The 17,922-nt window shown below is 42.2% G+C and overlaps 1 protein-coding gene across 10 annotated transcripts in view; it reads right to left on the reverse strand.

The window, feature by feature from the left end:
* The window catches only part of ARFGEF3 (ARFGEF family member 3), a 96,879-nt gene extending 79,085 nt beyond the window's left edge, over positions 1-17,794 (reverse strand). For 6 of the 10 annotated variants that reach the window (XR_010358780.1, XR_010358781.1, XR_010358782.1 and 3 more), the window contains exons 1-4: positions 17,359-17,792; positions 16,234-16,285; positions 4,228-4,309; positions 1,086-1,217 (exon numbers count right to left, since the gene is read on the reverse strand). Coding sequence is in view for 7 of the 10 variants with exons in the window: in XM_064413553.1 (XP_064269623.1) it covers positions 1,086-1,217; positions 4,228-4,309; positions 16,234-16,285; positions 17,359-17,443 (351 nt within the window). In the remaining 3 variants the exon portion in view is untranslated. Of the gene's footprint in view, positions 1-1,085; positions 1,218-4,227; positions 4,310-16,233; positions 16,286-17,358 lie in introns of all 10 variants that reach the window. The other 4 variants (XM_064413557.1, XM_064413554.1, XM_064413558.1 and 1 more) reach the window with 3 other exon arrangements.
* Between the last annotated feature and the right edge of the window lie 128 nt (positions 17,795-17,922).

Here is a 17,922-nt window from a genome sequence, read left to right on the forward strand (position 1 = left end):
TCAGTTAAGCAGAAGCTTCCTCCCATAAAACAGGCACCAGTCCACACGAATACTACTCCCTTTTTTGCTGCTAGGTTCACCCCTCTGCACCTTCTGACACAGAGTGCATATTCCACCTCCAGTGGTTAAGAGTACAGATCGTACAGAGCAGTTTCTGAGTGGATAGCATACATTCATTAGGCCCATGGTGTCACACAGAAACAAAATAACCAATCTATGCACTTAGAAATAAAGGATGATCGAGGAATAGATCCAAATACATCAATCAGTACTAGGTATAATGAACATGCAAAAAAGACCACCAGGTGTGTTCCAAAATGGTTTCACCAATGGTCAGCTATAGCATAATAAACCCTGCAGCACAAAGTTTACACCCTAACATCTGAAAACTGTCTACCATCACCTTGCTCTGTACAAATCATACAGGTATTGCCAATACTGATATAGAAAAGTGACTTCTAAGTCATACAACCAACATGATAACAGGGCAAGGAATTTTGGTCTCACCTTCCCCCCAAAACATTACCTCCTGGCAGCTGAGCTTCCTAGCATGCACACAGGAGCGTGCTGGAGTATTCCTAGAAATGGAAGTTCTGTCAGAGTATACAAAACAATAATCTCCCTTATGCACTGGTCCAGGGACATTTTGATGCCTAAACAAATCATGCTTAATCATTAGCATTTTACAAAGAGAAAATACAGCTAACAAATTACACAGCACCTATGCACACACAATACAAAATTACAAGTGTGCACAGCCCACCTCATGACCACTAAAGCTCAATAACAAACTTCCAGAACTACAAGTCCTTTGTCTGTGCCTTCCCATGGAGGAAACTGATTGTGCTGCTTAAGTTTGCTAAAACTGGAACCACCAGTATTCTGAATCTTAATGTAAACTATCTCCTATTTAATCCAAGGAAACACAAAAAAAAATGAAAACAACTGACATCTGCCAGTAGGAAAAGGGAATCAAACACTGTCCTAAAATGAAGATTTTCAAGGCAACAGCTAATTTATTTGCTAACCCCAGCATTCAGTCGTGCAGCCTCTGCTGCAAGCACTGACGTGTGTGAAACACTAACCTTCATCACTTCAACTTGCAGGTCTTCATTGAGTGAAGGAGTCACTTTGACAGCATTCAGCATCTGATTAAGCAACTGTTTCTCATCTGAGTCTGTTTCCACGGATACAAACCTCTCATCAGACAGCAGCTTCTGCAGAGAGAAAATGGCAATGTACATGTTGAGACAAATACTGCCTCTGCAAAGTACTGCACCTAAACCTATTAGGGCTTGGTACTAGGGTGGTTAGGCTTTCTGTCTAAAATTTTCAAATTAATTCAACAATATAAAATACAAGAAAAACAGCAAAACTGGGAGATCTGTGTCATATCAGTTGCCATTCCAGTATCGTCTTTGCCCATCCCACATCCCCAGTGCCATCAGTAACAGATATCACTTCAAACAATGTCCTTAGCAAAACCTCTTAGTATTTTAGAAGCTGGGAGAGACTGGAACCTGGACTGGAGCCCCCCAGATCATCAAAATAACAACAAGACATAAAAAACCCCACTCAGGCTAGCATCCTGGCATTGAACTAGTGCTATCAGATCTCCTGCCCAACAGGAGACAGTCACCTACTGTCCCAATTACTCCAATAGAGCACAAGTGCCGTGGAGGTGGCAGTTTTGATCCCTGGTAAGATGTGTTTTTGTGTCATACAGAATTTGACCACTAATGGATACAATCAAGTCCTCAGACAAAGAGCACAGTTAACAAGTGACTAGCACAAACACACATAGAAACCAACCCAAGCTGAGGTGATACCAAAATTCCGTGTCCTGACATTGCGCTGGTTGAACTGAATTCAATACAGACTGACTGAGCCTCAGACTGAATATTTTAGACTGATCAGATTTACTTTGCCAAGTATCTCAGAAACTATCTCCTGACATCGTCAATGGCACTATTTCCTCAGAGTTCTACTAGATATGCCTCTTCCATATAGTCTATAACCATCTTTATGGGTGTCTCCTATTAGTGGCAGGCATCCTGAAAAGAGATGTATCTACACAAGTCTTTTCCCAGCTCCTATTTCCTCAGAAGATCCCACAACAGAGCAAAACTAGCTTGTCTAAGATCCCAGGAACACAACCTTGCTCTGTCCTAGTAGAGAGAGACTTTGAGCAGCCCACTCCCTCTGTATATTCTGCATCACTTTTGTACTGATGCTCATCCTCAGCTTCAACATTGCAGCACATTTCACTGGTTCATTCCTACTTATTATTTCCTATGCTTGTACTGGTTTTGGCTCAGATAGTGTTAATTCTTCATAGGAGCTCCAAGAGTGCTGTGTTTTGGATATGTGACTAAAACACCACTGATAACACCCACGTTTTGCTATTGCTGAGCGGAGCTTACACAGCCTCAAGGCTGCCTGTTTCTCAGACTGGTTCCCCAGCAAGTAGGCTGGGGGTGCAGAAGAGTTTGGTAGGGGACACAGCTGGGACAGCTGAGCCCAACGTGACCACTGGGATATCCCAAACCATATGACACTGTGCTCAGCAACAACAGCTGGGCAAAGAAAGAGGGGACACAGACGTTCAGAGTTGAAGTATTTGTCTTCCAACATAACAGTTACCCATGATGGAGCCCTGCTTTCCTAGAGATGGCTGAACACTTGCTGCTCCATGGGAAGTGGTGAACGAATTCCACATACTCTTTTATTTGCACATGCAGCTTTGCTTTTGCTATTAAACTTTGTCTTAGCCCACAGTTTTCCTCACTTTTACCTTTTTACACTTTTACCCTCCCATACCTCTGAGAGGGAATGAGTGAGTGGGTAAAGCTGAACTGCCAGTCAGGGTTTAACTCAGAATGTTTTACAGCATTTCCCACATACCAGAATATCAAGTTTTAGCACTGTACAGCCTGATGAGATTTAACTCAATCTGCAAAGACAATAATGGGGTTTTCTATACAAAGAAGAATGTTTAGTTCAGGATGGGAGATATGGAGCTGTTGGAGTACAGTGCTAAGATGACGAGGGAACTAGAGCATCTCTCTTATGAGGAAAGGCTGAGAGCTGGGGCTGTTCAGACTGGAGAGAGAAGACTCAGGGAAGATCTCACCACTACATATAAATATCTGAAGAGTGCAAAAAGAACAGACAGAAACTTTTCAGTGGTGCCCACTGAAAAGACAAGAAGTTCTGGGCACAAACTGAAACACAGAAAGATTCCTCTCAACACCAGGAAAAAAATTTACAGTAAGAGTGATCAAGCACAGGTTATCCAGAGAGGTTGTGGTGTCTCCAGCCTTGGAGGCACCTTGTTTCCAGTCTGAACAATCCCAGCTCTCAGCCTTTCCTCACAAGAGAGATGCTCCAGTCCCTTTGTTATCTTAACAGCCCTTCCCGTTTACAACCGCACTGTGCCCCAATATGGGGAACTCTCTAACCAAATGTCTGACACCTCTTACGGTGGAAAAAGTGAATTTGAATGATCCACTTACATCCTTATATTCCCAGAACAACTTCTTTCTGGCCCTCCAAAGGAAAACATTCTTTTTGGAAAATGGATCTTACACCCCAGCAGTGTCCCAGCCTTTTCCACAACTAGCTTCCCCCTAGTAATAAGTATTTACTGACTTGTACTCATTTGTCCAGTTAAAAGAACAGTAAACTCCTTTAGTTTTTATACTATCAAACCCAGGAGAGTTTTTTTTGTTTCTTGTGCTGCATTGCTGTTTTCTTTTGCAATTTCACAGACTTCTAAATCAGATGCTGTTTCTACTGCTTTCAGTGTACAAAAAACCCAGAGAAGTGCCCACACATAAAGAACACAGCTCCCAGATCCTTTATTAATCTTTCTATCTTCCAAGCACTGCTGTCCTCTTTTCTAATCAAAGAAAAGAGCAAGTCCCAGCCTAATTTCTCAGATGCTTATCAGTGGCAAACTTTTCTGGCAGCAGCACAGGGCCCACAAGGAAGAGTACATTTACATTTCAATGTTAAAATCCAGGACCTCCCAACCTATCTGCAAAACATTTTTAGCTTCTTCAAAATCACCACCCTTTACTTTGCATCCTAACTTCTGAATAGAAATGTAAACGTTGTTAGGTTCACCCAAGGACAGAGGCTTTTTCTGTCATATTTTTCAAAAGAAAAGCCTAGATTTTCTTGACACCCACTGCCCACGAACACACTCCCACTCTAAAGTCATACCTGCATCCCTGCTAGAGCCTGTTGGGCCAGCTTCATGCTCTTTGATTCCAGAGCCAGTTGAAGAGGAAGGAGACACTTCTCCCTAAGGAAAATTTTAGAAAATGAGAGGGAAAAATGCAATTAAAATTGGTATTCAAATAACATTATAGAAGGGCTGTATCAGTTTCAGAAAGATCATGCTTGCATACAGCATCCAAAGATAATTCACAATTCTGTGAAGCACTTTTACCCTCTAAAGAAAGCTGGCATATTTCATCACACAGCTCCAATCCAGAAAGTACCTTTAAGTGCTTTTACAATGTGACTTTGTTATACTCCCTCTGTTAAAGTGAGGAGAACTCACATTTGAAATCAGCATACCAACAGGTGCCAAAACAAGGTACCTGTGCATTACTGGCAGTCCAGCAGCCAGACACAAACGGGAAAGAAAGAAGGAAAAAAGATTACTACAGTATAGTACTATCTGAAGGATGCTAAAAACTAATGGTTATTTGGACCTGCATCTCTTCTAGGCAGAACACCACATTTGTTTTAGACTTTCTACAGATTTTTGCAACAGCATATAAACATTTTGGGCATTATTATTAATACAGAATGAATTTATTCTCACATTAAAGTGGATGAACACTGGGAGGAGAAGGGAAAATGAAGAAAGTCGTAAGCCACTGGAGTGGATCCAGTTCAGTTTCATGATAATGAAGACAGGTGGGAGCTCCTATGGCTTATGTGTAGCTACCTCGCACATCAGCATGTTGCCTGCCATCTGTCATCACATACTGCAATGAGCAGAGAACAATAAGAGCTTTGATAGATGTCCCAAAAAAGAAGAGCAAAAAATGACAAACAGGAGGATGGAAATTAGAACAGATTCAATTAGCTGAACTTCCCATCCTTGCTAAAAATGTTTAACTGAAAATCTAATTAAGGTTGCTGCAGACTGTGTTCCCACTGTATTCATGGAGAAAATGAATTGCCATTGTGTCATTTCCTGTTCTTGTTACACACTCAGTCAATTAAGCCTTTAGCATTTCCATGCTACAGCTATGAAACACCTGCAGAGATATCTCACAATGTTTGATTAGCTTGAGCACCCTTCACACTTCAGTTCAACTTGCCATTTAAATGCATCATCTGATAGCATGAGAACATGAAGGACAGGCAGATAATCCTCAGGCAGAACAGGAGAGAAGAATGTCAATTAACACAGTCCCTTCTAACATCTTAAGAATTCAGTTCAATAAGGCAGCAAAATAGGGAATGCAGATTGGAATTACCTCAATGGATTTGAGTGAAGTAAGGGAATGAGGTTTGCCCTTATACCTTGCAGCCCTTTTATAATTCTACTCTGTTTTGAGCAGTCCCCCTCCATGGGATTTCATTGCTTACTGGACCATCTGCAGTTCTGTATGGTTAAGTGACAATTCATGCAGGTTTTGTAGTACTACACATGTAAGACATTTTTACATAAGTGAAATAGTTACTTATTCCTCAGAATAAGCTGATGCACAACAATATACTTTTAAACATGTTTGAGAACATTCTCCATTTACATAATGTACAGAAAGTAGTTTCACACTGCAACTCTTGAGAATCCATACTGTTGCATGCCAGGGTGGACATACATACACACAGTTTGAGGCACAAATACCAATTTAACCCTGATTGAAACACATCAAGTGCAACACAGAGGGAGAATGAATGGAAAGGAACACCTTTGACTTGGAAGAGAGGAAGATATCTGCCAGAACAAGAAAAAAAGCTCAGTGACAGAACCAAGTACAGAACCAGGGCCAGTACCTCCCAGAGCACAGGCTGTCCCTCCTGAGCTACCTCACTCCATGACTGTCAACTTTGCCAACTGCAGAATGAGTGATGGGAACACACACAGCCTTTATATTCAGCACACTAGGTTACAATGACCTTTCTAGCCATCCAAGCTTGCTGTGGCTTGTCAACCTATCAAGCTACCTCTTTCCCTGTAGGTCTGGAATAAGGGATGCTATGGCAGGTCAGCCAAAACAGACTGCCAGAAAGGTCAGAGCAAGACAAATTACTATTGTACGTAGAGAGATCATAAAAATCTTTCTATTCTCGTAATGACAAAAAAAGTCTTTATTGAGAAAAGAATAATGGCTCATTAATTCACTTTCATGATGAAAACTGTAATGAAGATAGGAAATTGCCTAAAATTAACTCCTTGTTGTTAGTGCCTGGAACACAGTCTCACAACCCACCTTAACTTAGGGAAAGGGGCATGATTGAGGGAAAGGGAAAAATTAAGCATTTTTCCCTTCATGCAAATGGTGATCATCCTATTATTTTTAATCCCATTTCTGAAAATTAAAAATAAGACAGCTCTCTGCATTACCTTCCTACTGAAAATTACATAGGAGAAGAAAAATTCAGAACCTCAAGGCCTTATCAGCATCCAGTTTACATTCCATAGAATAATTCACAGCCCAGTGAAAGAACAGATAAGAATTTGATTAACCACTGTTGCCATTTTCTGATACATTGTTTATTAGGCAGGATAACAGTCATAGCCAAAGTCTGACATACAGTCAGAGCAACCAAGGATTGAAAAGATTTTCTCCACCTAGGCTGCTTAAAAAGAAATAGCACAGTGTAATATTATTAGCATCACTTACTCAAGAAGAAGAGTTGGCCTATGATGAGAAAATAATTGGTAGAGACGAATTCTCAGAAATCTGCAAGTACCCACAGCTGCTACCCTTATGTAAAACAAACAGAAGCAAACACTGTCCTTGCACAAATAGGAATGATTTCATTTACATAAAACAAATTCTAGTGTTGTATATATGAACACATGTACATATAAAAATAGAAACACAAATATTTTTTCCTGTGCTAGTTTAGAGAACATTGATAAAAGATTCCACCAACAAGTTTAGGCATAATGGAAGTATTTAAACCTAGTCCTTGCTCACATTGTAGAGAAATGATTACTGTAGAAATATGATCATCCCACTTAAAAAGAGAATTACAGTCAAACTCACGTTGGAGAGAGGTTTGGAATCCACAGTATATAAATACAGGGCAAGTTCTCCCACCTCCACAAAGCAGGAAGTCAAAACAGATTATTACAACAGACTCCTCCAGCACTAAAATTTCTACCTCTATGCAAGTACAAGTTTGTCAATAGTACTGAGAGAAATAATAGAGCAATAGGATAAAAGACAAATTCTGAAGCCTTCCAGTTAGAACCCTCCTTTTCAAGAAAAAATAAACCAACAAATTATCTTTATGATGCTGTGCCACTACAAGATGATCATGCACCGTTAGACAACTTTGGTGCTACCATGCTGTATAAGAATGAACAAGCACTCAGTGTTGCAGTTTACAGGTCCTGGGGAAAAAAAAATAAAATGTTGGGAGACTGTTGCCAAACTATGTAGATATAAACGCTGACTTGAATCAACAGGGCCAGGATTTTACTCCAGTTACTCACAAATATAGAGACACTTGTGGACATGTTTCCTGTGTCACGAGATTTGCCTCATATATTTTCACACATCAGGTGAGCTTCCACCTTTACTAATAACTAAAGAAATTTTAATTTCTGGCTGAAGGGCTTTTCATTTTTTCTGTCTCACCACTTGCATCTTACTTTTTAAAAATCTCATTCTTTTCCTTCCCACAGAGCACAAAACTCTTTGGTTTTATCCAGTTACAATGGAAAGGATTTTTCTCCTCTGACTTAAGGTTAATGCTCCTTTTCTTTCCATATCCACTTTTCTCACCTCAGCTGCTGACATCAGCTCTCTCTCAGAGTTCCATCCAACACAATATTTAATTTTTCCTTCCTCTTTTTTTCATGTATTCCCTATTCCCTTCAATCCTTTTGTTTTTTCAAACCCAGACACAAAGTCTTCACCCAACAGTTAAATAAGCCTGCCCTTGCAGGGAAATATGAGCAGCTTATCAGAAGATGTTTAATGATACAGGGGGAGAAAACGCAGAATAATGCCTAAATGCAATTTCACACAGCTTCCTAGCTAGAACTAATAATTCTTTTTTCAACCTGGAATCATGAATGAGATTGCAATTTAAAACTGCTTGGTGTTAAAGAAGTGACATAATGGTATTTATAATCTTTTTTATTTGCATCCTTTCTAAGATAAATGAAGTTACCACTATAGAAGCAGCACAACTCTACTCATGGGAAAGGCAAACATGAGCAATTTAATCTTCCAGCCAACCCAGTGCAACCAAGACAACAGAATTCATACGATCATAATTAAGTAGCTCAGCACAGTCACTCAGCTGGAGAGCACTTCTGAGGTCATTTGCCTCCTTGCTATACTAGCTAATAACATCTTGATTTTAACAGAAACACAAGGTTCCTAGATAGGAACTTGTCAAGATGAGCACAAAACAGAACAAAAAAAACCTATAAGCACAAGACATACTTTTACTTGAGAGGAGAGGAAAAGAGACAGCAAAAGATTCTACACAATATTAAAGTAAGGTGGACAAGGCCAAAATAATAATCAGATACTTCCAGTCTCCAAAGCTTTAGTGCAATCTCTGACATGTTATCATTGCTCTCCACCCTCACAGATATTTGCCCTCTGTGCACAAGGTGTCAATAGTCACTTGCAAATTCTACTCTTAAGAAGCTTGATGACGCATGTAAAACTCACCAGGTCTTAATCATAAAGCAATCTGTAGCCTTTATGTGATTTTGTTGATTATGATTTGAATTGGAGTATGAAGATGAGGTCAGAAGCTGGACTTGCTCAGCCTACAATTTTGAAAGCTTATCAAACTATTCCATGAAACCTCTCTTCCCTATATTTGGTAACTCTGGAAGGGAAGCTAAAGATTTGTCTGTTGAAAGCATTTTGTTTGAAATTTTAAGTACAAAATAACAAATAAAGTGTTTTATGAGAATTAAGCTTCCATCAGGAGAAGTTTTGCAATGCTGGAAGAAGGCAGGCTGAGGGAATGGAAAAAGAGACACAGAGGTACCATCACATGGACATCCTGCAAATTACCTTATTTTCTCCTCTGCAGCTGTGAGTTACAGAAACCAGATGAAGAAACGCCTGTATGAAGTGTATTTCTGGTCATTACTAGTTACATTTTGAAGGTCAGTGCTGTAATCTGCAATGCTATTCAACTTTCACAGCAGTTCAGTGCTAAATCTTGACAGACCTAAGGGATGGTTGCTAAAAATATCCCCCTGTTTGCAATGCATTACGTAATTTTATACTCACTGCACTTCAGCACATTCAGTTTCTTAAGCAAACAAACACTGAAGAAAATGAAAGGTAGTGAATTTCCTGCAGTTTTGTTACTTTTCATGGAATGTAAATAAAGGAAATGTGAGAGAAGACTTTCATTATTCCCACTCACTCCTTCATTTTCAAAACAAAGAAAAGTCATGACTTGCACAGCATCACACAAAGATCAGAGCAGAGCATTTAGCAGGAAAACAGTCCTCTCAGTTTCACTGCCACCCCTCTTCCCGCCCCCAACCATATTTCACTCTCTAAGACAATTATCAGAAGCCTCATGATGTTCTCATTTTCTACTCTTCTGCAAGCACTGAAAGTAATCAAATGTTTAAAACAGACACACATACTGCTATCCCACTATCATCCTTAGAACCTGAGGTCAATATTTCACTTGCATTTGTTGTTAGAAGTCAGAGAGTTAAAACTATGGCTGCTGTCATCCTCAGCCCCACCCAGCTGCTCCCCACTCCCATTCTACCAGCTCCCATGAAGAAAATTAACTTCAGCCTGGCCAAGACTGTGGGCTTTGTCACAAAAGTAGAGTGAATTTTTAGAAGAGTCTATAAAAGGAACAAAGACCCAAGGCAGTGGTGATTGTTATGGTTCACTAATACAAAGAACATCAGGAAAGGTAGAAAGTTCCCTTCAGAAAAAAAACCCCACTAAAATCAAGGGGAAAAAACCTCACTCAAACTCACAAGTAAGAGTAACAGAAACCATGTGTCTTTTTTCATAACAATGCTAAATTTTGCTCGATACATTCAAGAGTCATAACCCCAGCTAACAGGTTTTCAAGGACTCCTGAGGCTGACCCTACATATCCTTTTCCCTTTCCTCTCCAACACTACTACTTTTGGGATTGCAAAACAGATGCAAAATTTTGCTGAGACAAAAATACCTGCCCACTGGACAAGAAATAGGGCCACTTACATATCCCAGATTAAACATGCAGATTGATTCAAATACTGTATCAGTGGCACAATGCCTTTCTAAACACTAATTTCCTTCCCTTGTCTACTCCTCAACATTACAACTGAGAATGCAAAATTTTAAATCAAGACCAGTGCATATACACCATCCAAAACACCAAATGGACTACATAAGTGCTCCCAAAAGTCTGGATCCAGGCTGTAAACTGCCAGCATGGGAGATGCAGGTCAGTAATCCACACTGTCTCTAGAATCTCTTCTTGGCCAGCTGCCTGCCAGGGAATTCATAATTCACTTGCTGAATGGCAGATAGTGAGCATGTAATGGTTGAGCAGCATGAGTCACACCCAGCAGTCACATCCAGGAAGAAAGCACAGGAGCAACTAATGCCAGGTGGTCGTGGCAGCAAGAGCAGGAAACAAATTGTTTTAAAAAAAGAGAGAGAGTAAAATAGAGAAAGATATGCTAAAACCAACCCCAGAAAAAAATCCCTCAGAAACAACCATTCCTTCCTCCCCTGTTCAAGGGATCTGCTATGTATGTATCAGCTTTCCTAGCCACTCTCTCCCAGTAGAAAGAAACTAACAGAAAACATGAACAAAATTAAGAGATAGGAGAAGACATAAACGATGAAATCACAAACATTTCTTCACAACAGAGAAGGTGAAATGCATCCCAAGACTCAATATTCTGTAAGTGGATGAATTACCTGCAAAGTTAAGTGGATTGAAGTCTCTATAGCATTGTTTGTTTGGTGATGATCACACCACAATTACTGCTTTTATTATTTGTTGAGCACATGTAAGGTAAAATGAGTGAGCATGTTGTTTTATTTAAGAGATTATAAACTGCATACTTCTCAGGAAGTATGTCAGATACTAATCTAGAAATACAAAAAAAAAAAAAGAGCAGAACTACCACTTTCATCCCCAAATGTCCTCCTCCCCACATGCCCATGACTATAGAAAAAGTTCACAAACTCCCCTCAAAAGCTAGCACCAACATGATTGGCACTGGGACACAAGCAGGAAGAGACAGAATCGGACATGAACTGGTTATTACACATGACCCTGCTCCTCACTGACTTCTGACTTCCCAGCTACAATCTCCAGAAATATTGATCACTTTTAAAAGGCCAATGAAAAATATAGGAGGGATTTTAGCAGGTTGACCCTGACTGGATGACAGACTCCCACCAAAGCCACTCTGTCACTCTCCTCCCCGACTGGACAGGGGAGAGAAGATATAATGAAGGGTTCATGGTTTGAGATATGGACAGAGAGAGATCACTCTCCAGATACCACCACAAGCAAAACTGACTCAAATTAGAGATACTAATTGAATTTCTTATTACCAAAACCAGAGCAGTGTAATGAGAAGTAAAATAAGACCTAAACACCTTCCCCCTACTCCTCCCTCCTCCCACCCAGAGACACAGGGAGGCAGGGAATGTGGGTTATGGTCAGTTCATCACACATTTTTCCTGCTCAGGGAAGGGAGTCACATCCTGCTTCCATGTGGGTCCTCCACAAGCATGCAAGTCCTACCAGGAAACCTGCTCCTCTGCTCATGAATCCACAGACACCTGCCAGGAACCTGCTCCAGCACAGGCCTCTCACAGGCTCACAGCCTCCTCTCAGGCATCCACCTGCTCCACTATGAGTGTCCTCCACAGGCTGCAGGTGGATCTCTGTGCCCCCAAGGACCTCCATGAGTTGCAGGGCCATAGGTACTTCTCCACAGACTGCACTATGGGTTTCAGGGGAATCTGAGCTCAGGCACCTGGAACACCTCCTCCTTGTCCTTCTTCACTGACCTTGGTGTCTTCAGAGTAGTTCCTCTCACATATTCTCACCCACTCTTCTCTGGAAGCAATTACATTTGCAAAACCTTTTTTCCTCCTCTTAAATTTGTTATCACAGAGGGGCTGCCACCATTTCTGACTGGCCCAGATCTGGCCAGGGGCACTTCTGCCTGGAAGCCACTTGGCATTGGCTCTGCTGGACACGGGGGAAGCTTCTGGCAGCTTCTCACAGAAGCCACCGCTGTAGCCCCTCCTGCTACCAAAACCTGGCCATGCAAACTCAATTTGCATTTCTTCCAAAAAGAAATGCCCCTTCAGAAGTCCCAACCAATCTCTTCTTTCCAGCAAAGAAAGTCTGTGCTGACAGCAAGTCACCAAGTTTCACATAGCCTATAAGGCATGACTTAACGACATAACGCATTCCAAGAAACTCTGGCAATCCCAAGTTTTTTCAAAGCAGTGTGTGACTGGCAAGTGCTGTCTAGCCTCTTATTTTATCCTCTGATATGCAGATAATCCTCACGAGTATTAAACTGCTCCAATCAAACATTTTTTTTCAAAGCTCATTTTCTTGTGTCTGTTCAGTTACCTTTTATAGCTCATATTTCAGCCTCTAAAATCACAACAAGCCAAGAAGAGAGCCTTGTTCAGTGTATAGTGCTGGCCTTAGGGGAGAATTTGCCATCCTGAAAATGCTGAAGTGAATATAGCCCAGCTGAGTAGCAAACAACTGTTTGCTGGCAGACAACATTAAGGTCTCTTAAGCTATTTTCCATGTGATCAATTCACCAATTAAAACACAAGCACATCAATTTCTCTTATCTAATTCATTATTTATAAGTCAGCCACCAGCCTCCTTAAGTACTTAGTATATATCCAATTTTCACAACTCATGTTCAGAGGCAAATACCATCACACTAGACAGATCACAAGAGGCCAGTTATCAATGGGTTGTGTGACTCTCCCTTCTCAAGAATTCACGGAACATCTACAGCAAAGCCTTGAACTTACCTAAGGCCATTTCCATCTTGATCCACTTTAATCTTTGTTACTATCTCACACCCTTGCCCAATACTCTGATCATAAGTTAAAAGTACTGAAAAATCACACACACATTCCTATCTCAAGGCAGAGCTGACAAGACTGTGGGAACTCTGTGTTTGTTGGAGATTTCTTTTCTGTAGGAAGAGAGACATTTAAATAATGACCCTCACTAGAATCAATATGCAAGGTCATTAATGGGGATCTGGATTCATAAGTCCAATTAACATCAAAGGAAGTTGAACAGCAAAATAGTCTCATCTAGCTCCCTGAAGATATACCAAACAGATCCCTATCAAACTAATTAAAGAATTACACTCCAGTCTGGATGGTCAGTCACTGGGACTCCCTTGGGGCAAAAGCTGCTCCCAAACACAGCAGGCATGTGCTATCTAATCTGCTAGCAGGTCACTGCTGGAAACAGCTCCCATGCCAATGCTACAGCTGATGTCCCCAATTAATTGCACAGACATCATGGAACTGTAATGTGGTCTGCCTCATGTTCAGAAACACAAGTCCAAGATGAAACTATGGATAGGTCAGGAACAAGACAGAATGCAGTCTACCCCAATACTACAGTGGAGGTAAGTATGAAGCTGATATAATACATGTCAAAAACCTCTTGAACCCAAATGCTCATAGTCTGAGGAAAAGCAGAAACACTTTGTCTTCCCCATTATCACACTAGGACCACAATTTTACAAAAGACAACGAAGAACCTCTACTCATCTAGAACTGGGGTGTCAGAAGTAGAAAATGGCTTTTCATTTTATAAGTAAGAAAGAAGTGAGTATAGAGTTTACATATTCTCATTTTTGTGAGCAGCCTTCATTCTTCAGTTCTAGAAAGAACAGAACCTAAGTGTGAAGTGTAGATTAAGATTCCAACTAGATGAGCAGCCAGAGCTGATCTGTGTTACAGCAGCTGATACAACCTGCATGTGATGCAAGATGAAAGCACAAAAGAGGCACAGCCAGGACATCTCCATCCTGGATCTTGGCAGTGTTTCTGGTCTCAGCCATTGCTCTACTTTCCAGGCTATTCTCTTCCAGCATTAGGAACCAAGCCATCATGGTGCTGCTTTTTAACAAATACCAAGTGAAGAACTTTTATCTAATTTGCACATGATGCAGGCAAACTCCAGCCCAAGATATGGCCCAGTGTGCTGATCTGGAGCCTGGCAGTAGCTTGTTATCAGAGAGTGAAGGGTATGTTTAGCAACATCTCCCACACTATCTAAGTCTGTGTGGCTGAGCCTTACCAAGGACCCCACAACAAAAGCTTGTGTTCAAATCCTCTTGTGTATCTTTCATTTTCCAAAACATCCAGTAATAATGTGCATTGCTACTGACAAGTCTAATATTAAGAGCTTATTTAATCATAGCTACACCTGCAAAGGTATTAACTTTATTTTTTAAAAGTGGGATTTACAGTGGAAAAATACCCCAACTAAACAATCATTAAGAACACTGGAGAAAGAAGAGAAAAAGGCCTCTCTGTAAAGAGGTAGTAGGCAAGGGGAAAAGGAAGAAATGTGGTAACAGCCAGCTAACTAATTCATAGGGAATGACAATACCACTTAAAGGCACAGACCACACACCATATTAGAGGTTGATACATGGGAAGGTGAAGAGCCAAGTTTTCTCCAGCCACAGTGTCAAGTAAACATAATTCTTGTGGACCTATTGAGAATTAGTCATCCAGCTGTTTCCATTCTGTGCTGCAAATGCATTGTGTCTGGCACTGGTCATGTCAGAGCTGTGCTACATCCATCCCCCGTTTGATTTGAGGCCTCGTGGACTGCAGCTGACAGGAATTTAGAGTGGCAAAAGAACTGCTCCTATTCTTTCCCTATTTGGCGACTGCTCTGGAATAACTAGCTCTTCAATCTCTAACTTTCCTTGCAAAGCATCTATGAAAGAAGCAGCAGGGAATCTTGAGGTGATAAAAACACTCCCAGGAGAGTAATATTGTAACAAAAAAAATGTCCACTCTGTCAGCAGCTCACAGTGGATACCTGAGAGGATCACAGGACAGGCCAAACATACAGCAGCATTCCTACATCCTCCCTTATAAACTCGATCACCTCTCATTACGGTACTTCTGAATAAGAACGGTACCTGTGCATCTGATGGATTTCAATCAATTTCTTCCATGGATTTATTGAAGTGGTTTTTTGCATGCATGCAATCTTTCAGCATCCATTACATTCTCTAATAAGACAAGCCTAAGCATTTCACATCTTAACTATTAAGCTGCATGAAAGAACGTGCTTTTGTTTTAAACAGTGCACTTGCTAGTTTCTTTTGATGACTCCTAATCATTCTGTCAAAAAGGACAGTGGATAATTTTGCCTATTTACCTACTCCATAACAAGGACAATTTCCAAAATGAGATTTTAAATAGCTAGACAAATCAGGGCCATGGCACTTCTTCCATTTTATATGTGTACAAATGGAGGTGGGAAGAGGCTCACTCAAGATAATCTAGCAGGCTAAAGGAAGATGTAGGCATAGAAACTGTATTATTTTAGTTCCTAGTCAGTGTCCTCGCTTTATGATGATATAACTTTTTAGTTGCTGGAATATTTATTTTCAGTAACAAAACATGATTTAAATTTAAAAGAACACAAGCACACTGAGAAGAACTAAGAAACATCGTTGCTTATTACTGAAAGATGGAATTTAGCAGGGAAATTCTTTAGCCCATAAGAGAGCCCTCCTTTCTAACCAATGTCACCACTATACACACTCATGCCCATTTTAACACATTTCCTTACATTTCATTCAGGGCCAAAGGCAAGGGCTCAACAGAAAATTATCTACTACTACCAGCCTAGATATGTATATCTAGAAACTACAGAAATCACATAGATGCAGCCCGCTCCTCTACCTCACTTTTAATTCAAAATTTTTCCTTCAATTTTACAAATACTCACAAGCTCTACAGAACTCAACTTCAATGTTCTTACCTCAGCTGATATGGTGGGATCTTGAGAGCAGCATCGGGAGAATCCAAGGTTTCTGTATAATTGAAGGAAACAGGGCTTTTAAAAGAAACTTCTGAGTTCAACCACAGTTAATACATCCGGCTACAGCCTCCAAGCCAATGATCCAAAATTTTACACCTACTCCACCTGACAGAACAACAACCACTGCTGCTCTGAGTTGCCAAAGCTTTGCATAAATCTGCCAGGACGTTGCATGCCCAATGAGAAGGCACTGAGTACCATCTTTTCCCTTTCACTTATCAGCACTTCAGCAGCACATCCACTAAAACTGGAACAGTGTAGAGGATATTTGCATGGCTGCTGCTCAAGAACCACATGCAATTAATGAAGCAACTCACGCAACATCAAGATGAAAGGCCAGTAATAAGACAGCAACAGGTCTGATCTACCACAGAATGTTGTAGCTATGCATGGATAAAAATCAAAAATGTAAAGCAATTGAAAGCATCACAGCTATGCAGATTTAAATTAAAGGTCCTGATGATCAGTGTTCCAGGTTGTAAATGTCAAAAAACACTTCAAGACACAAACAATCTCGGAAAATGGGTGGATGGTAAAATGTATCTAAGCTTGTACACCCTTGAAAGACTAACTCGTTATACTGATCATTACACCATAAGGATAAAAGAGCTCATGTAACCCATTAGAACAAAACTTCTAGCTTTTAAAATAGATTCCCGAACATAAGCCACCGTAAAAGCTGTGCTGCATGTTTTTTACTATGATTTAAAGGAGGGAGGGGGCCTTCAAAGAAAAAGACAGCACCTCCAAAACATACACGGAAACTGACAGCTCTGGATACCCGCATATCTGCCTCGCAAGAGCCACGAAGCAGACGCAGGCGGTGGGGAAGGCGAGGGCGGGGATGCTCTCCGGGACCGGCAGCAGGTGCCACGGCGCCTTCCAGCAGCGCCGAGCTCCCGGGCATTCCGAACAGCCCCGGTGCTCCGCTCTCTTCCCAGCCGCTGGAGGCTCCGCTAAGGAGGCTCTCCTTAGCGCGGAACAAGTTTGTTGAGGTCTCCCTGCCCCCCTGCGCTACAAACCCGCTCCATCGGCGGCTCCTGCCCGCTCCGCCCGCCGCCTTACCGATGGCCCAGGTGCAGCTCTCCTTGATGGCCCTGTGCTTGCTCCCCGACGCCTCCTTCTGCAGCTTTCGCAGGATTTCTTCCATCTTGCCTCCCCCGGGATATTCGCCTAGCCGCGGGGGAGGAGGAGAGGCGGCGAGGAAGAGGAGGAGGAGGGCGGCGCGGGCGGCGGAGCGGTGCGGGGCTGTCCCCGCCGCGGCAGTGCCTAGGCGGGAGCGGAGCGCGGCACCCCGCTGCCGCCCCGCTGCCGCTGATGAATCACGCCGAGCTCCATGGCGGGGACACGTCAGTTGTTGCCGCTGCGGAGTCCCTCCTCCTTCTCCTCCTCCTCTCCCACCCCGGGCAGGCCCCGCTGGCGCAGCGGGGCTGGGGCGGGCCCGGCCCTGCCGGCGGGAGCACAGGGACTCCCTGCGGGCGCTGGGCTTGGAGCACAGCGGAGCGGAGCCGGCGCCGCCGGAGCCGGGCCCTGCGGCGGCAGCGGCAGCCCCGCGGGAGGCGGGCAGGCGGGTCGCCATGGCGACGGGGGCGCGGGCAGCCCCGGCCTGCCCGCCCCGGGCAGCGGGAG

Source organism: Passer domesticus, chromosome 3 (genome assembly GCF_036417665.1).
Source record: "Passer domesticus isolate bPasDom1 chromosome 3, bPasDom1.hap1, whole genome shotgun sequence".
In the NCBI taxonomy this organism is placed as follows: Eukaryota; Metazoa; Chordata; class Aves; order Passeriformes; family Passeridae; genus Passer; species Passer domesticus.